The 19,164-nt window shown below is 36.9% G+C and overlaps 2 protein-coding genes across 2 annotated transcripts in view; both read right to left on the minus strand.

Annotated features, from left to right (window-relative positions):
• Positions 1–884: 884 nt before the first annotated feature.
• Positions 885–5,979, minus strand: LOC103520202 (regulation of nuclear pre-mRNA domain-containing protein 2-like; the record flags this gene model as incomplete). The annotated part of the gene is made up of 6 exons (XM_008485295.2): positions 5,830–5,979; positions 3,350–3,563; positions 2,889–3,015; positions 2,446–2,593; positions 1,925–2,054; positions 885–1,063 (listed from the first exon to the last, which is right to left on the minus strand). Coding segments are annotated over exons 2-6 (735 nt in total), but the record flags the coding sequence as incomplete, so codon positions are not given.
• The window catches only part of LOC103520203 (cold shock domain-containing protein E1-like), a 35,397-nt gene continuing 19,779 nt past the window's right edge, over positions 3,547–19,164 (minus strand). The window contains exons 14-15 of the mRNA XM_026831420.1: positions 15,066–15,187; positions 3,547–3,563 (exon numbers count right to left, since the gene is read on the minus strand). Coding sequence (XP_026687221.1) covers positions 3,547–3,563; positions 15,066–15,187 — 139 coding nt within the window. The remainder of the gene's footprint in view (positions 3,564–15,065; positions 15,188–19,164) is intronic.

The following is a 19,164-nucleotide window of genomic DNA, read 5'->3' on the forward strand; positions in this document are numbered from 1 at the left end:
ATGCAGTAAATACCTTACTGGTCCTAATGAGGGAGGGGGGATTGTTGTCTTGCCAAAGAGTTTTAAAGCAGAGTCCACGCGAAAAAGTTTACTTGACAGTTTTACACGTCTAGTTTGTAACAAGTAACCTGTTGCGTGTAGACTCTGCTTCGCTCCTAGTAAGTTGTATTTTCCTTTCCAAAAGGGAACCGGTTCCGATGGTGCGCCATCTTGGATTTCCTATGATTTAGTACAGACGCCATTTCTGTTTTCAAAAGGGAACCGGTTCCGATGGTGCGCCATCTTGGATTTCCTTCCAAAAGGGAACCGGTTCCGATGGCGCGCCATCTTGGATTTCCTATGGTTTAGTACGGGCGCCATTTCAATTTTCAAAAGGGAACCGGTTCCGTTTCCGAAAGTTTCCCAGAAGGAAAACAACCTATACTTACAGGGTGGCTTAGGAATAAATGTCGGACTTACTTTAGGGAGGAATATCGTGAGTATTACGGAGGGGGGGGGGGGGAAAATGTACGGTAGGCCTAAAAATCCGTTCCCACTATCGTGAGTTTCACACGATTTTTTTTTACGAATGCCACCAAAAAGTCCCGTAGGCAATGTAATTTAAATGAGAGTGTTTCTACTTAAGCACGACACGATTATTTTTTTTTTTCGAACGAAAAGTGGCTGACACTATCATTTATGACAGATCTAAGCTACCACTATCATCTCACTTACATTGCTGACAACCTTGGCCTCCTTCTTCTGACTCTCATAGAATGCTTCTCCCTGTTCGAGTAGCTCCAGCACCGTAGGCAAGGTAAATTAAATGAGTGTGTTTCCACTTACGCAGGACATGATTTTTTTTTTTTCGAACGAAAAGTGGCTGACACTATCATCTCACTTACATTGCTGACAACCTTGGCCTCCTTCTTCTGACTCTCATAGAATGCTTCTCCCTGTTCGAGTAGCTCCAGCAGACTTGTTCTCTCCGCTACTTCTTGCTTCAGACATAGCATGTACTTCTTCAAATGACAAATACTATCCTCAAGCTCTGAATCAACGTCCAGGCCACTGGTCCGCCTCTCTGTTCAATATAAAGCACATGGTGAGATTATTTAACGAATGCCGTTCGTCGGTTTTCAATGAAATCTCAAAAATATTTATCATAATGGGACTATCTCACAGATACGCAAGGTACAACAAGCACAATGGGACTAGTTCAGGGGATGGGGTGACACCAAACGGACCTTTGCTCATAAGTTTTTGTTCTCCATTGGGCCTGTAGGGGCTCTTTTTCTAAGTCGCACATTATACTCAACTATTTGTAAAATTAAAGAGTCTATTTTAAATTTTAACATTTTACTCTAAGTGAGGGACAGAATAATTATGGTCTTTGGGTTTATTTAGGGAAATTCCAGGCTGGTATCCTCCCTGTTTACAGTCTCGGTACTTGTGCAGAAGTCACGTCCGTGGAATATTGCGGTATGAGGCCTTGCTTTATGAATGTTTTTTCTCTGTTTAATGCTGTCCAATTATGAACAGAAAAATTACCGCATACCTAATATTATTCTAATCAAGTAGAGGCAATTTTCTTTGCCTCTGGGGACGTGGATATTAAATTGAAATGGGAAATTTAATATCTCCATTGATATGTAATCGATAAAATGTCAGAATCCTTGAATTACCTGGAACTCTGTGTTCTCTGCACTGGCATTCTTCTTGGTCGTTGTAGTAAGAAGTCCACACAGATCTGACAGGAAAACTTCAGTAAATGCAAGAAGGAGTTTTCAAAATTAGAGCACTGATTAGTGTTATTATAGGGTTAGGTTGAATACAAAAAGGAGCTTTTCTTTTCCACGGACGTGACTTCTGCATAATTACCACAGTCTCTCAGTATCATAATTTTTTAAGTTATATCTAGGTACCTAAGTATATTGTTTATTACCTTTGACAATACTGCTCAGACTTTTGATATCATTCAAGTTGAGTGGATTCTCACTGATGAATGTTAACTCCTCATTTGTATTATCTTCCAGTAGTTCCATGTTCTTCATCTTATCAAACATCACATTGGGCTGCAAAAGAAATTAATTTTAATAATAAACTATGTGTAATGTACTTAACTTGGATAGCAACAGATTCCATGTTACTGTTAACTAGGTACAACTGAAATCATTAAAAAGCCATGTAAAAATGAACAGCATTCAGCAGAAAACCACCTATATGAGGCCTTGCTTTATGAATGTTTTTTTCTCTCTGTTTAATGCTGTCCAATTATGAACAGAAAAATTACCACATAATAGGTATTATTCTAATCAAGTAGAGGCAATTTTCTTTGCCTCTGGGGATGTGGATATTAATTGAAATGGGAAATTTAATATCTCCATTGATATGTAATCAATAAAATGTCAGAATCCTTGTCATACAACAAATATAACTAACTAAGCAATCTTTTGCTTAAATTACCTGGAACTCTGTGTTCTCTGCACTGGCATTCTTCTTGGTCGTTGTAGTAAGAAGTCCACACAGATCTGACAGGAAAACTTCATCGTAGATAGACCTCTCATTCCAGATCTTGAACAGTCGCAGGATTTTACCCTTCACCTTGTCATCTCTGGAATAATATTTTGATTTTAGTCCATTAAGCTGAATATAGATGGGAATAATATTTGCAAGGATGTACTTAACTTGTGGAAAGGTCATTAGATGATACAGTTCATATGAAATGAGTTTGTCTTGCAAGGCATCCCTTGCAAACATGATTATCATCTAAATCTGACTTTAGCTTTAGATATACATTTAAGGGTGGGATATCATAAAAATTGATCACTTCTAAAACTGGATTTGGACAACGGGGCTTTGTGTGCATTTTATCTCAAACAGTCTCAAAAGGGGAAGAAAATCTTTACCTCACTAGTGTTGTGGCCTTCTGTAGAGCTGTACCCCAGCTCTCCACAAATTGTAATGATTTCCGCTTGCTATACTGAATCACATCATTTGCTAGGTAGAACAGAGTTAGACGCTGCTCAATTTTCACTGCAATGGAAAAACATACACATTGTGTTATATTGATATAAATATATTGGAATGTGAAAAATTAAGCACAAAAGAATTGCCTTCTTATGCTGTTTTCAACATTTACATAAAAGGCCAAACCCTGAAATTTGTTTGAATTGAACTTGTTTGTAAACTGATCTGATTACCTATCTGATTTTCATGTTTCAGTACTTTTAGTCAGCATTAGCTAAACAAATTGCCTAGAGCAAACTGTTAACTTTATTCTGAGTTCAACTCTCACAGTGAAACCAGGCATCACTGACCTGCCATTTAATGGCCAATTTGAATCACTCTTTTAAAAACATAGTTTTACCTTTCTTGAGAACTTTGAGCCATGTCCCAACAATAACTTTGTGACTCTCTCGATGCTGCAAACACCATGCTGAGAGTCCGGTAATACTGTCCTGAGTTTCTTTCAGGTTGAGAAGCCGCTTCTCAAAAAACTGATCGTTAAACTCAACCATGATGAATAGAATGGTGTCTGATGGATAGATGATTAACTTTTACAAGTTACATTGTTTTCAGACCTGAAAATCAAGTTAACAATTAATACTGAAGATTCGTTTTGAATATAGGTATGAATCTGAACAAAATATTGATGTCACTTGTAACCAAATTACTTACATCCTGCCCATTAAACCATTAATACTCAAATAACTCAGTAGATTGTTATGTTGTGTAGCACAATGGTTGGGTACCTTACACTTATCTTGGAGGGAAAAGCATTGTTATCACCACAAATAACTGTCAAATTCCACGAAATATTCTATTGTCATCCAAGATACATAACTTATCCAAAATTTAGGTCAATCGGACCAGTGGAAGTGGCCCAAATTTTAGTTACAAGATTTGACCCAAACAAACAAACAAATTACAAACAGAGATCTCAAGTTAAGTAAAACCATGTAACTATGTATGTACTTAACTTGGATAGCAACAGATTCCATGTTACTGTTAACTAGGTACAACTGAAATCATTAAAAAGCCATGTAAAAATGAACAGAACTTTCAGTTTTTTTATTATTTTAGTTTTAAGTAAAACCATGTTTTTTTAAATTTTTAATTTATAGATTTTATTTTTCACTTTTTAGTCAGAACTTTTTTCCCTCAATAAAATACAGATTTTCTCTAGGTCATAAGTCAAGTCTAACAGTAAGGCCCCCTCTCCAATGAAACAACTTTTTTTTTAAAGAAATAGCAAATTATAAAGCTGTTTGGGCTTATTCTATAGATATGCCCATAATGAGGGTCCTGTATATTGTAACACTCCTGAATATTGTAAAACTCTGTATATTGTAACACCCTGTATGTTGTAACACCCTGTATGCTGTAACACCCTGTATGTTGTAACACCCTGAATATTGTAAAACCCTGTACATTGGAACACCCTATCTGTTGTAACACCCTGTATGCTGTAACACCCTGTATGCTGTAACACCCTGTATGCTGTAACACCCTGTATGCTGTAACACCCTGTATGCTGTAACACCCTGTATGCTGTAACACCCTGTATGCTGTAACACCCTGTATGCTGTAACACCCTGTATGCTGTAACACCCTGTATGCTGTAACACCCTGTATGCTGTAACACCCTGTATGCTGTAACACCCTATCTGTTGTAACACCCTGTATGCTGTAACACCCTGTATGCTGTAACACCCTGTATGCTGTAACACCCTGTATGTTGTAACACCCTGAATATTTCAAACCCTGTATTTTGTAACACCCTGTATGTTGTAACACCCTGTATGTTGTAACACCCTGAATATTGTAACACCCTGTATATTATAACACCCTGTATGTGGTAACACCCTGTATGCTGTAACACCCTGTATGTTGTAACATCCTGTATGTTGTAACACCCTGAATATTTCAAACCCTGTATTTTGTAACACCCTGTATGTTGTAACACCCTGTATGTTGTAACACCCTGTATGTTGTAACACCCTGTATATTGTAACACCCTGTATGTTGTAACATCCGATACTGTGTAACACCCTGTATGTTGTAGAAATAGCAAATTATAAAGCTGTTTGGGCTTATTCTATAGATATGCCCATAATGAGGGTCCTGTATATAGTAACACCCTGTATGTTGTAACACCCTGTATGCTGTAACACCCTGTATGTTGTAACACCCTGTACATTGGAACACCCTGTATGTTGTAACACCCTGTATGTTGTAACACCCTGCATGTTGTAACACCCAGAATATTGTAACACCTTGTAACAAATGAATATTGTAACACCCTGTATGTTGTAACACCCTGAATATTTTAACACCCTGAATATTGTAACAACCTGTATATTGTAACACCCTGTATGTTGTAACATCCGATACAGTGTAACACCCTGTATGTTGTAACACCCTGTATGCTGGAACACCCTGTATGTTGTAACACCCTGTATGTTGTAACACCCTGCATGTTGTAACACCCAGAATATTGTAACACCCTGTATGTTGTAACACCCTATCTGTTGTAACACCCTGTATGGTGTAACACCCTGTATGGTGTAACACCCTGTATGTTGTAACACCCTGTATGTTGTAACACCCTGTATGTTGTAACACCCTGTATGTTGTAACACCCTGTACATTGGACACACTACTCACAGGCCAACTGAACACACTTTGCTCATGGAAATGAGTAGTCAGAACACAATACGATTCTCTCATAAAAGCCAAACTACACATTTCAACCGAGTTCTAAGCAATTTTTGCTACCCCTTAGGTGGGTGTTTGGCCACAAGAGCACCAAGTTGATCCCGTGATTATAAGGAAACGTGAGCTTACCCAAGGGAAGTATGATTATGAATATGTCAGAACAATCCTATACTTTGAATAAAACTATAATCCTCCTTCATAAACTGCTGAAATCGTCATTTTTATGCCAAATCCTGCAAATTCACTTTTCGTTCTCGTTCACAACTTCCACTTTTCCTTTTCTGAAAAGTTGAAAACGCAGACATTTTGAAAATTGAAACTCAGGACTAGCGAGCCTAGCGGACGTTTTCTGTACTACCTACCTCCACCGCACAAGGCCGTTTCATACGGTGAGTAAACACCCTATATATTGTAACACCCTGTATGTTGTAACACCCTGTATGTTGTAACACCCTGTATGTTGTAACACCCTGTATGGTGTAACACCCTGTATGTTGTAACACCCTGAATATTGTAAAACCCTGTATATTGTAACACCCTGTATGTTGTAACACCCTGTATGTTATAACACCCTGTATGTTGTAACACCCTGTATATTGTAACACCCTGTGTATTGTAACACCCTGTATGTTGTAACATCCGATATAGTGTAACACCCTGTATGTTGTAACACCCTGAATATTGTAACACCCTGTATGTTGTAACACCCTGAATATTTTAACACCCTGTATATTGCATCCGATACTGTGTAACACCCTGTATGTTGTAACACCCTGTATGCTGTAACACCCTGTATGCTGTAACACCCTGAATATTGTAAAACCCTGTATATTGTAACATCCTGTATGTTGTAACACCCTGTATGTTATAACACCCTGTATGTTATAACACCCTGTATGTTGTAACACCCTGAATATTTTAACACCCTGAATATTGAAACACCCTGTATATTGTATCACCCTGTATGTTGTAACATCCGATACAGTGTAACACCCTGTAAATCATGTACGTTGTAACACCCTGTATACTGTAACACCAGATACAGTGTAACACCCTATATATTGTAACACCCTGTATGTTGTAACACCCTGTATGTTGTAACACCCTGAATATTGTAAAACCCTGTATATTGTAACACCCTGTATGTTGTAACACCCTGTATGTTGTAACACCCTGTATATTGTAACACCCTGTATGTTGTAACACCCTGTATGCTGTAACACCCTGTATGTTGTAACACCCTGAATATTTTAACACCCTATAACACCCTGTATGTTGTAACACCCTGTATATTGTAACACCCTGTGTATTGTAACACCCTGTATTTTGTAACATCCGATATAGTGTAACACCCTGTATGTTGTAACACCCTGATTATTGTAACACCCTGTATGTTGTAACACCCTGAATATTTTAACACCCTGAATATTGTAACACCCTGTATATTGTAACACCCTGTATGTCCTCCTGCACATTGAAGTAGCATTTGTTTTCCATACAAAACAATAGTGAAGACCCCAAACTATAAAACATGCAAAGCAAAAGCACCTACCTGACAGAATAAAATGGAGGCAACCTATTATTGTTGAGGTTAAATACCAACTAAGGTATAAATGGCCATAAAGCATAAAGCACCTACCTCATAGTTATCCACAGTATTTGTCTCACTTGATGTGACCACAGCAGCATTATCCTGATCTGAACTGAACAGAGATTTCTAAACCAAAACACACAGGGGGGACAAAACAACACATTAAAACATGCTGGCTAATGTTAGATTAGTAAAGAGATACAGAGATAGCGACAACACAGATGACAATGGGTTAGACAAGACAAGTAAACCGTGAATTTTCCTTCTTGACTTGAAATAATCAACCATTGAAATATTAGAAAATTCACACAGTAAAACCATTCTTCTTTTTAGTAAAAATCCGATACAGTGTAACACCCTATACATTGTAACACCCTGTATGTTGTAACACCCTGTATGCTGTAACACCCTGTATGCTGTAACACCCTGAATATTGTAAAACCCTGTATGTTGGAACACCCTGTATGTTGTAACACCCTGAATATTGTAACACCCTGTATTCATAAGTCAAGTCTAACAGTAAGGCCCCCTCTCCAATGAAACAACTTTTTTTTAAAGAAATAGCAAATCATAAAGCTGTTTGGGCTTATTCTATAGATAAGCCCATAATGAGGGTCCTGTATATTGTAACACCCTGTATGTTGTAACACCCTGTATGCTGTAACACCCTGTATGTTGTAACACCCTGAATATTGTAAAACCCTGTACATTGGAACACCCTGTATGTTGTAACACCCTGTATGTTGTAACACCCTGCATGTTGTAACACCCAGAATATTGTAACACCCTGTATATTGTAACACCCTATCTGTTGTAACACCCTGTATGGTGTCACACCCTGAATATTGTAACACCCTGTATGTTGTAACACCCTGTATGTTGTAACACCCTGAATATTTTAACACCCTGAATACTGTAACACCCTGTATATTGTAACACCCTGTATGTTGTAACATCCGATACAGTGTAACACCCTGTATGTTGTAACACCCTGTATGCTGTAACACCCTGTTTGTTGTAACACCCTGAATATTGTAACACCCTGTATGTTGTAATACCCTGTATGTTGTAACACCCTGAACATTGTAAAAGCCTGTATATTGTAACACCCTATATGTTGTAACACCCTGTATGTTGTAACACCCTGTATGCTGTAACACCCTGTATGCTGTAACACCCTGTATGCTGTAACACCCTGTATGTTGTAACATCCTGTATGTTGTAACACTTGAATATTGTAAAACCCTGTATGCTGTAACACCCTGTATGTTGTAACACCCTGAATATTGTAACACCCTGTATGTTGTAATACCCTGTATGTTGTAACACCCTGAACATTGTAAAACCCTGTATATTGTAACACCCTATATGTTGTAACACCCTGTATGTTGTAACATCCGATACAGTGTAACACCCTGTATGTTGTAACACCCTGTATGCTGTAACACCCTGTATGTTGTAACACCCTGAATATTGTAAAACCCTGTATATTGTAACACCCTGTATGTTGTAACACCCTGAATATTGTAACACCCTGTATGTTGTAACACCCTGTATGTTGTAACATCCGATACAGTGTAACACCCTGTATGTTGTAACACCCTGTATGCTGTAACACCCTGTATTTTTTAGCTTTGTAAATGGGGCTCAACCAAATGACAATTTTTTCCGAGATAGAGTCCTATTCCGATGTAAAAGTACCCAAAAAGTGCATTGGCGCACTCAAAAACATCCAAAACGGTCCCTAAATCCCCTAAGTGACACCCTGTATGTTGTAACATCAGATACAGTGTAACACCCTGTATGCTGTAACACCCTGTATGTTGTAACACCCTGAATATTGTAAAACCCTGTATGTTGTAACACCCTGTACAGCCATGGTTTACGACCTCGCATGAACTGACGTCATCACGAAAAAATGGCTGCCCGCGAAATTAATAGGGGCTCAACCAAATGACAATTTTTTTCGAGATAGAGTCCTATTCCGATGTAAAAGTACCCAAAAAGTGCATTCGCGCACTCAAAAACATCCAAAACGGTCCCTAATTTCCCTAAAATGTCGCTCAAAGATCGCAAAAAAAATAACGTTGAAGCAGCCATGGTTTACGACCTCGCATGAACTGACGTCATCACGAAAAAATGGCTGCCCGCGAAAATTTCAGTTCCCATGGCGTAGTGGTCACTGCGCTCGCCTATATCGTATTATGACGTCACAGTGGCCAAAGAAAGTATTTGATTAATAAGTAAAAGTAAATAGGTATATACTGAGAGGTGCTGAGGGTCTTTGAGGTCACAGGTCAGAGAGAGGTCAGGTAGAAAAGTAAAAGTCAGGACGCGTGATAAATGAATGCCTGTCGAAGTTGATCAAACAATGATTATTTAGACAAGTTAATATGAAATAAGCTAACTGAGGTTGCAAGGGGGGAAGTGCGCCTGCCTTGTAATCGTTAGATCGCGGCTTCGATTCTCGATGCGAACTATATCCTAAACAGAAAAGGTTCATCCTCGGAACGACTAGGTTTTTACTTTCCTTATCCTATAGGAAGGAAAGTCAAATTTTCGGGTCAAATTTTCGATGGTCAGTTTTTAGTGCCAAAACATGTTTTGAGGTCCCTAGAGCCAAAGTTTCAGCCATTGTTCCGTGTGTGTGTGTCTGTCTGTAAACAAAATATCTCGAGAACGGTAAGAGCTAGAGACTTGAAATTTGGTATGCAGCTGTAAAATGTTAGAGATGGGAAAAGAACGTACGAACGAACTGTAGGAACTTGTTCTTTGAAAAAGTTCGTTCCTGAACGGAACTGATAATAATAACAATAAAAAAAGGTGTGTAAATTTATTCTTATTACTCTTAAGGTACACCTTAATCAAGGTTTTTAAGACTAAAAATATAAAGGGGGGAAAAGTAGATAAAAAGTTCTAGTCCTAAGGTAATTCTACTTTTGAAGATAATTTGTTTAGAATATTAAATTTCTTTAAAAGTTTAGTTTAAGCTTAAAGTTCATTTGGAATTCAAGTCGTTACTGATCCGCAAGTTACGAGGAAAAAATTAATCCTTCACAAGGAATGACGTGAATATTATTTCTCACGGGTTAAAATCGGTTTAGTTCGGTTTAATTGTAAACGGAAAGTTTGAGCTATTCGCGTACCTACATATTAAATCTATCCGCGGTTGTTAAAGCAGTATCAAGGAGAAATACAACCACCTTGTGAGCCTGTCAGCACAAAAGTTCAGAGTTCATTGAAAGCTTTGTTAATTCATCTATAAATATTTCCCTACACTTCACTCGATTATTATACACGTTTCTTACTAAAAAATAAATTGCTTCTATTACTTGGTACCATTTGCTAAATTTTCGTACTAAAAAGGCCACTTCTTAAACTTTTTTTTTCAGTTCAAGCATTATAATGAGAACACTTTTTTTCTCAAACGAACGATTGTTAAATATTAAATGGAAATGGTATCACCATTTTAAACCATACCAATTCTTCTTTTAAGTGTGTTCTTCCCTTCATTTGAAAATCAAACCTTTCATGTCTTTTCTATTACGAATTGCTTTTGCAACATATTGTCTATGATATGCCTCCAATTTGTTTAAAAATGCACACGGTTGAACTGTTTAATTAATTACTAAAATTAATTCTTGTTTCATAACACAGGAGAAAACAAAGGAAACTTAAAGAATAAAATGTACTTTTTAAAAGCAAAACGGATTTTAACGATTTCAGAAGAGGGATTTTAACCCAAAGCGGCGATATGCTCATAGGAGTTGGGACTTTTTGCTTTGCAAAGGACGCGTTTAACCCCTTTTGTGCTTGGCCATATCAAATTTTTCTGAACTATTGAGTTACATTATCCCAAGAATATGCTGGGATGCAATTGAAAATTTTGTTATATTTTCACAAGTCTATTATGAAAATAAATTGTAAGCGGCGATATGCTCATAGGAGTTGGGACTTTGCTTTGCAAAGGACGCGTTTAACCCCTTTTGTGCTTGGCCATATCAATTTTTTTTCTGAGCTATTGAGTTACATTATCCCAAGAATATGCTGGGATGCAATTGAAAATTTTGTTATATTTTCACAAGTCTATTATGAAAATAAATTGTGTATCTGCAATGGTGCAGATTTTTCACAAGATGATAACTAAAACATTATAGTAAAACCATAACAATTGAAACATTACAAAAGAGAGGCCATTTAGCATCTTAAATGTTGGCAAGCTAAGCACAAAAGGATTAACAGAAGGAGAAGAAAGAAAGAAAAATTAATGAGCCTTATGTTATAACATTAAATACTAATTCAGGGCTGTTGGACTATGCTGGGTTAAAAACAATTATGAAGTTTTATTGAATGGTAGAATTAACCTAGTGGTCAATTTCAGTTTCTGTTCAGGTCAACTTCAGTTTTATTACCTTTGTACAGGTACCTTTAATAGAGGGAAATTTATTAGAGGGAAAATTGTCTTTAGTGGCAACCTCTTTGGTGACTATTACCATTAATATCTTTTTTTATATTTATAATTTTCTCCATCCTTTTCAATGTTAAACCTATGTATGTACTTATGTTTGATGTGTATCTCGGGAATGGTATAAGCTAGAGCTAGAGACTTGAAATTTGGTATGTAGATCACAAATGTGAGATAGGTGCTACGGTCGGCGGTATTTTGACCGCTTTTTGGCGGTTTTGGACCGTTTTTTGGCGGTTTTCAGCTATACCGACTATACGGTTAGAGATATTGTAAAAGTTAGGTTAAGGAGAACACCCAAATAAGAATCATTCAGTAGGATAAGGAAAGTCGTGTGATGTTCACACCAGATTTTTTTTTTTCATCCTGCCCTCCCTTGATTCCGGGATAATGCGGCTTCCGTTTTTAGATCCCTCTATCTAGTCTATCAAACCTCTTGAAAAAAAAAATGTAAAATGACTGTTTGGAATCTTATATTATAAAATCAAGATCCATTCACTCAGTTGCATTTCACATTTCATATTCACACACTGATCGCTCTATCTCCTGAACCACAACACCTAGAAAGCTGAATTTAACATAAAATCTAATCTAAAATTTGGATTGAAAGATCAAAGATTAAAAGATTAGGCCCAGACTGCAGTGAATAGGACCTAATTAAACGATACATTATTATTGAATAGTGAAATAAGTTAATATTGAACAAGATATGGCGTAGGTACGTAAGTTGGTAGGTCGTTACCTATAGGTAATGTATTTGTAGGTACATATACGTACATACTTTAGGTAGAGGTCTAGTAGACTAGTTAAGTAGGTATCTGAATATTTACATTACCTACATGACTACTATGCTTGACCTGCAAGACCTTAATACTTAGTGTGTACCTATTTGTACCTATATCTCTGTAGGTTTTTTCCCGAAACTAGAACACTAGGTACCTACCCAAACCCATTATGTAGATTAATACGTAGGTATATTAGGTAGATGCATCTATTCCCTCATGGACACACGCTTAATTAATAATCGACCCAGTAAAAAACACAAACAAATTATGAGGAGGTACATAGGTACCTACTGGTATTGGATATTGGTTCTTGTTTCATAATAATTAGGCAGGTATGGTCTATTTTTATAATTATTACGACAAGCGACAGTATCTGACTGACGCGTCGCCCGACCTGTTCCCAATCGAACACTGATGTTAAGAAACGTCCCGTAATACTTACATCTAGACGGGGTGACCAAGTTCGAATAATTGATACCTTTAAGTAAGCTACTCTACTAAAAAGTTGGAAAGCTCTTTCATTTTGTCAGCAGTTTCATTCAATACATTCTCCATACCCTAAACGGCATTTTCCATCCACATCAAAAGATTAGCATATTGCATACTTTACATAAATACCAGGCATTCATTAAAAAGTAAAAAAATATTCGTTCTTTTGAAAATGTAAATATGATACTGTTCAAATGGAAAATACCTACAGGATCTGTCTTTACTACTTAAGAGGATTTCGTGAATTATATCGCTATATACTCTTGAAAACGGTAAGGAAAAAGGAATTAAAGGTGGTTAGGTAAGTAAAATAGAGAACTTATCAACTTACCTTCTGAACCAGAAACATTCTCCGGTGCTGAGGATGGTCAGAGCAAAGCACAAACCTTTCCGTTTTCAGTTTGTCAAGTTTGAACACAAATGTATTTTATTTTGAGTTACAAAAAATAAATATATAATCTACTAGGTAATAGTGCAGCCTACATTTGATTGGGGATAGGTAGTTACCACACGTCAAGATCCTTAAATTCTTCAACACCCAAATTTGGCCATCTAAAAAATTCCACCAAAAAACTCCAACACAAATCCTACCTTTCTCCGGCAGTTTTAATTCTTTGGACTGCCTGGAAATTCAAACTATACTAACCCTAACTTATACCCTATAAAAACTTAAGTCAACCAATAAAAAGCTGCCTACTCCGATGGTGCGCCATCTTGGATTTCCTACGGTTTAGTACAGACGCCAATTCAGTTTCCAAAAGGGAACCAGTTCCGTTTCCGAAAGTTTCCCAGAAGGAAAATAACTTATACTTACAGGGTGGCTTAGGAATAAATGTCGGACTTTAGGGAGGAATATCGTGAATATTACGGAGAGGGGGGAAAATATGCTTTGTATTAGGCCTGAACTAGACAAGTCCCACACCGTATATCTGAGAACTTGGGAAGTCGATTTCTATTACCTTATAGTTAAACCTATTATAGAAGTAAAAATTAACAAACTTATTTAGGTACCTTAATTAAAAAAAAGCTCTTCGTAACTCAGAATAATCTAAAATAGGTTCAACTTTTTTGGGCAGCATTTAGAACAAAAAAAAAACATACGATATTGGCATTTTTATTTTACTATTTTTAATAATTTAATTTATTTTTCCTTTCCGTTTCCAGTTTGTCAAGTTTGAACACAAATGTATTTTATTTTGAGTTACAAAAAATAAATAATCTACTAGGTAATAGTGCAGCCTACATTTGATTGGGGATAGGTAGTTACCACACGTCAAGATCCTAAATTCTTCAACACCCAAATTTGGCCATCTAAAAAATTCCACCAAAAAACTCCAACACAAATCCTACCTTTCTCCGGCAGTTTAAATTCTTTGGACTGCCTGGAAATTCAAACTATACTAACCCTAACTTATACCCTTACTATAAAACTTAAGTCAACCAATAAAAAGCTGCCTAAAACTTAATTCATATAACTAGAGTGGGGGAAAAATATTAATTCAAGTAAAACTTACGAAATTAAAAAAATCACAATAAATTGTAACTTGATAAATTAATCAAAATAAAGATTTAAACAAAATGGTTTACATTTTTTTATGTTTTTTCCTACGACTTAAAATTTATAAAAATGTATTTTTTAACTGTTCTTATGTTCTACTTATGTTACTATGTATTTACTTAGATTAGTATTAGAATATTAGTGCGGTGGAAATGATGCCAATTCAAGCCGGCGATTACAGACAAGCATTTGGCAAGTTTTGGAATGCCTTGTCTGTGAAGCGATACCTTGAAAAATTGCCACTGGGGAAAAACTCCAGTAAGTAGATAGGTTTTTCCGTAAGAGAAAAAAAAAAAACGCACTGGAGCTTTAAACTTTCTATCATTTGCACGACATTTCAACGCGCGCCCGACGTCAAAAAAGGGAACAAAAAGACTACACGGGTTTAATTTTTTTCCGCCTGTGAATTTTTCCATTAATTTGAACACACACATATTATGTACAGCCAAAATTTTCGGTGGGATGCAAGCCCATAACCAAAGCCCCGACTGCCATCCGGGCCGCGAGGCTGTCGGGTGACCGTCATCTTGGGGCCGTTGTCTTCGAGTGACGTGGTGCGCAGGCGCGAAATCAGGCGCTCTGGTCGCACCTGATTCTCACTGGGGGAAGAAAGGGATATAGAATAGAATTTATTAGTCATAGGCCTTCATTGAACTTTCTGGGGGTTCCGTGTTGACCCAGCACCTACAGAAATGGGCTTATCCCCGAGGGAAAATTTTCAAGTAGGGATTTAAAGAAATTCGAAGGGAAAATTAAAGAAAAGTTAATTACCTTGTCTCCTAGGCTAGGTATGGACTTGGGATCACAGCAATCCTTGGTGAAGTATATGATGGATTTGGTAAACGCTCCATCCACATTGTTGTACGCTATAACTCCGCTCTCCTGAGATTTATCCTGGCCCGATGGTGACTGGAATAGGGGACAGAGCAACAAAATTACAAAAGAGACTAGCGTCTGGCTGTGGGACTATAAACAGGGAGGAGAACAGCTAACCCTAACCAGCCTAGCTAGCTAGCAGCTTTTCAAAGGGTTCTTTCCGCTTCTAAAGAAAGGGCACAAGTTCTCACGGTGGTTGACTGAAGTTCAGGACGAACCAATTAAACATGGCTGGAGACCATCACCCCGGTGTATGGCAGATAAAAAAAAGATATCTTTTCGTAACTCTGCCATCACCATTTGGCTACAGCTGAAGCCGCTACAATAACAACCAGATACTTACTTGATTTGTATTATGGTAATTTCTAAATCTAAAGTAAAGATTAAAATAAAATAAGTAATCACTAATCAATATTGATTTAATATTTAAAATAATGCCACGTATTACGGTAATTTCTAAATCTAAAGTAAAGATTAAAATAAAATAAGTAATCATTGATCAATATTGATTTAAAATAATGCCACGTATTATGATGGTAATTTCTAAATCTAAAGTAAAGGTTAAAATAAAATAAGTAATCACTAATCAATATTGATAAAATAATGAAAGAAAATTTCAACTCACGTGTTGCCATAGAATTTATAGGAAGGCGCTGAAGCGGAGCTGACTTGGGACATCATGTTGTTGGTGTTGTACTGTTGTTGTTGGTTTTGTTGTTGACTTGCGGCAGGGACCAGGTCTAGCTTACGAATCTCGACGGCTACCAGCTGCTTGTTGCTCTTCACTTGACACACGTTGAATTCAACCTAAACCAAACAGAAATAATTGTATTTTTTATACCAGGTACCCTTAGAGCCCATTTCTGTCTGGCTGGAGAGCGCTTAACAGGGAGTAGACCAGCTTAGTCTGGCTGGGGGACTCTTAATCAGGGAGGATACCAGCCTGAAATTTCCCTTGTTAAAGAAATAGCAAAGGTTGAGTGTGAAGGGCATCTACTCGTAAATTTTTTGTAGCCAAAACCAAATGTCAGCCCAAAGCGATCACCCTAGGGTAGGGCTGATTGAGAGGCTGACGAAAAACACGGACCCCGTCTGAACGGCTTACTTTCTGGGGGTTCCGTGCTAACCCAGCACCTACAGAAATGGGCTTATCCCCGAGGAAAATTTTCAAGTGGGGATTTAAAGGAATTCGAAGGGAAAATTAAAGAAGAAAAGTTAATTACCTTGTCCCCTAGGCTAGGTATGGACTTGGGATCACAGCAATCCTTGGTGAAGTATATGATGGATTTGGTAAACGCTCCATCTACATTGTTGTACGCTATAACTCCGCTCTCCTGAGATTTATCCTGGCCCGATGGTGACTGGAATAGGGGACAGAGCAACAAAATTACAATTAGACATAAGTTTTATCTCACACACACGCATTAGTAATTTATTTATCCATGTTAAACAGCATAAATATAAGCAAGGCCCTTTTTTACTTTCCTTATCCTATAGGAAGGAAAGTAATGTAATCGGGTCAAATTTTCGATGGTCAGTTTTTAGTGCCAAAACACGTTTTGAGGTCCCTAGAGCCTAAATCCAAAGTTTCAGCCATTGGTCCGTGTCTGTCTGTAAACAAAATATCTCGAGAACAGTAAGAGCTAGAGACTTGAAATTTGGTATGTAGATGTCAAATACAATATCTCGGGAATGGTACAAGCTAGAGACTTGAAATTTGGTATGTAGTTCACAAATGTGACAAAAGGATGCAAAACAAAACGTTTGGTTAAGATGGTTGCTGCGCTTGGCGGTATTATGACCGCTTTTGGACAGATTTCGACCGTTTTTTGGCGGTTTTCAGCTACACAGCGACAAAACGGTTAGAGATATTGTAAAAGAACACTCAAATAAGCATCATTCAATAGGATAAGGAAAGTCGTGTGATGTTCACACCAGATTTTTCTGCTTTTATTCTCAATCAAATAATCATGGGAATACAGGGTGGTTCGTGATTTGCGAACCACGCTTATATCTCAGAAACGGCTAGGAATTAAGGAATGAAATAAACGGCATCATGTAGATGAAATTTTGATGATTAAAATGGCTTTTTTTAAATTTGCAATTTCTTTTGCAAAACGGCCCATTTTTTGCCAAATATAGGTCACTCTTATGGGAACCCCCATTTTTTATTTAATTTTTGGAATCAGCATAAAATTTTAATTGAAAAAATGTATTCACTCGAAAAAATTTGCTCTACAAAAATTCTGTACACTGTGAGAAAGAAAAACAATTTCTTAATTATTTCTTTAGTTTTTGTATTATTCACTTAACTATTTCAACAACAATCAACAACAACAAACAAATTTATAAAAGCTGTTCAAAATGAGATCCATTTCTTTGTACACAGTAACGCATTGTTCGCTCTAACTCAGGACCAACTGCGTTGTTCATCAAATCTGGGGTCACTGACGCACACAAAATCGCGATTTGTGCAAATTTTTGTAGAGCAAATTTTTTCGAGTGAAAAATTTTTCAATTAAAATTTTATGCTGATTCCAAAAATTAAATAAAAAATAGGGGTTCCCATAAGAGTGACCTATATTTGGCAAAAAATGGGCCATTTTGCAAAAAAAATTGCAAATTTAAAAAAAGCCATTTTAATCATCAAAATTTCATCTACACGATGCCTTTTATTTCATTCCTTAATTCCCAGCCGTTTCTGAGATATAAGCGTGGTTCGCAAATCACGAACCACCCTGTACATATATATAGAAATGTGTCACTGCACTGAAGCCCTTCTCAAACAGGTATGTTGTTGGAAAGGCAAGTAATAACCACTTGGCCTTATTCCATAGGTCTCGACAAGTTTCTTTTCCTTGAGGCCAGAACTTTTCATACTCATACGAATTGAACAGAGCTTCTTTTCAACATCATACTTGATGTCCATCAATGATTTTTGAATAGATTCAGGGACCAAGGATTGTCCGCTGTGGATGGATTCAAAACCCACTTCTAATGTTGTTCGGTCTTGACCAGTTCTCTTTTCGCCCCCAGAAATCGGAAATCGCCCCCGTTCAGAATCGCTACTCTAAATGGTTACTAAAGGATACATGATGTGTGTTTCATTCTGTCTAATTGAGCTTCAATGAATTCCAGAGCGCTCAAATATGACTCCAATCTTGTTTGTGTAACCTCTTCGCCACATTTTCTGCACTTTATAATATCCAATTGAACTAGAACATAAAATAGATACATTTATCTTGCTATTACACTAGTCTTTTAGTCTTTTCAAGATAGCTGAATCCGAATATAATGACCGTTTTTCTGGGTCAATTCGAAATTGACGTTTTTCAAAACGTTTTTGCGTTTTTTGAAAATAGCTTTACACTTCAATTTATTTTATAATATTACCATCTACTATATGGCTCGAAAATTAACTATATCTATGGAAAATGTTGTGTCTTAGATTTCAACTAAACGTAACCAAACGTGCACAATATTTGAAAATCCGTTAAAAGAATAATCAAAAACGAGTTTTTTTTTCTTCTTCTTTAGGGTGAATTGATCGAAGAAATGTCTTAACGGAGGTTGGTGAAATGCAATTTTCAACTTTAATTCCCCATCAGTGCTTAATGTAGCGTCTAATGTAACAGTTGTTCCATTGCTACAAAATAAAAACGGCGGTGGAACACTCATCACTTAAAAAAAAAAAAAAAAA

This window comes from Diaphorina citri, unplaced genomic scaffold (genome assembly GCF_000475195.1).
Source record: "Diaphorina citri unplaced genomic scaffold, Diaci psyllid genome assembly version 1.1 scaffold3320, whole genome shotgun sequence".
Taxonomy (NCBI): domain Eukaryota; kingdom Metazoa; phylum Arthropoda; class Insecta; order Hemiptera; family Psyllidae; genus Diaphorina; species Diaphorina citri.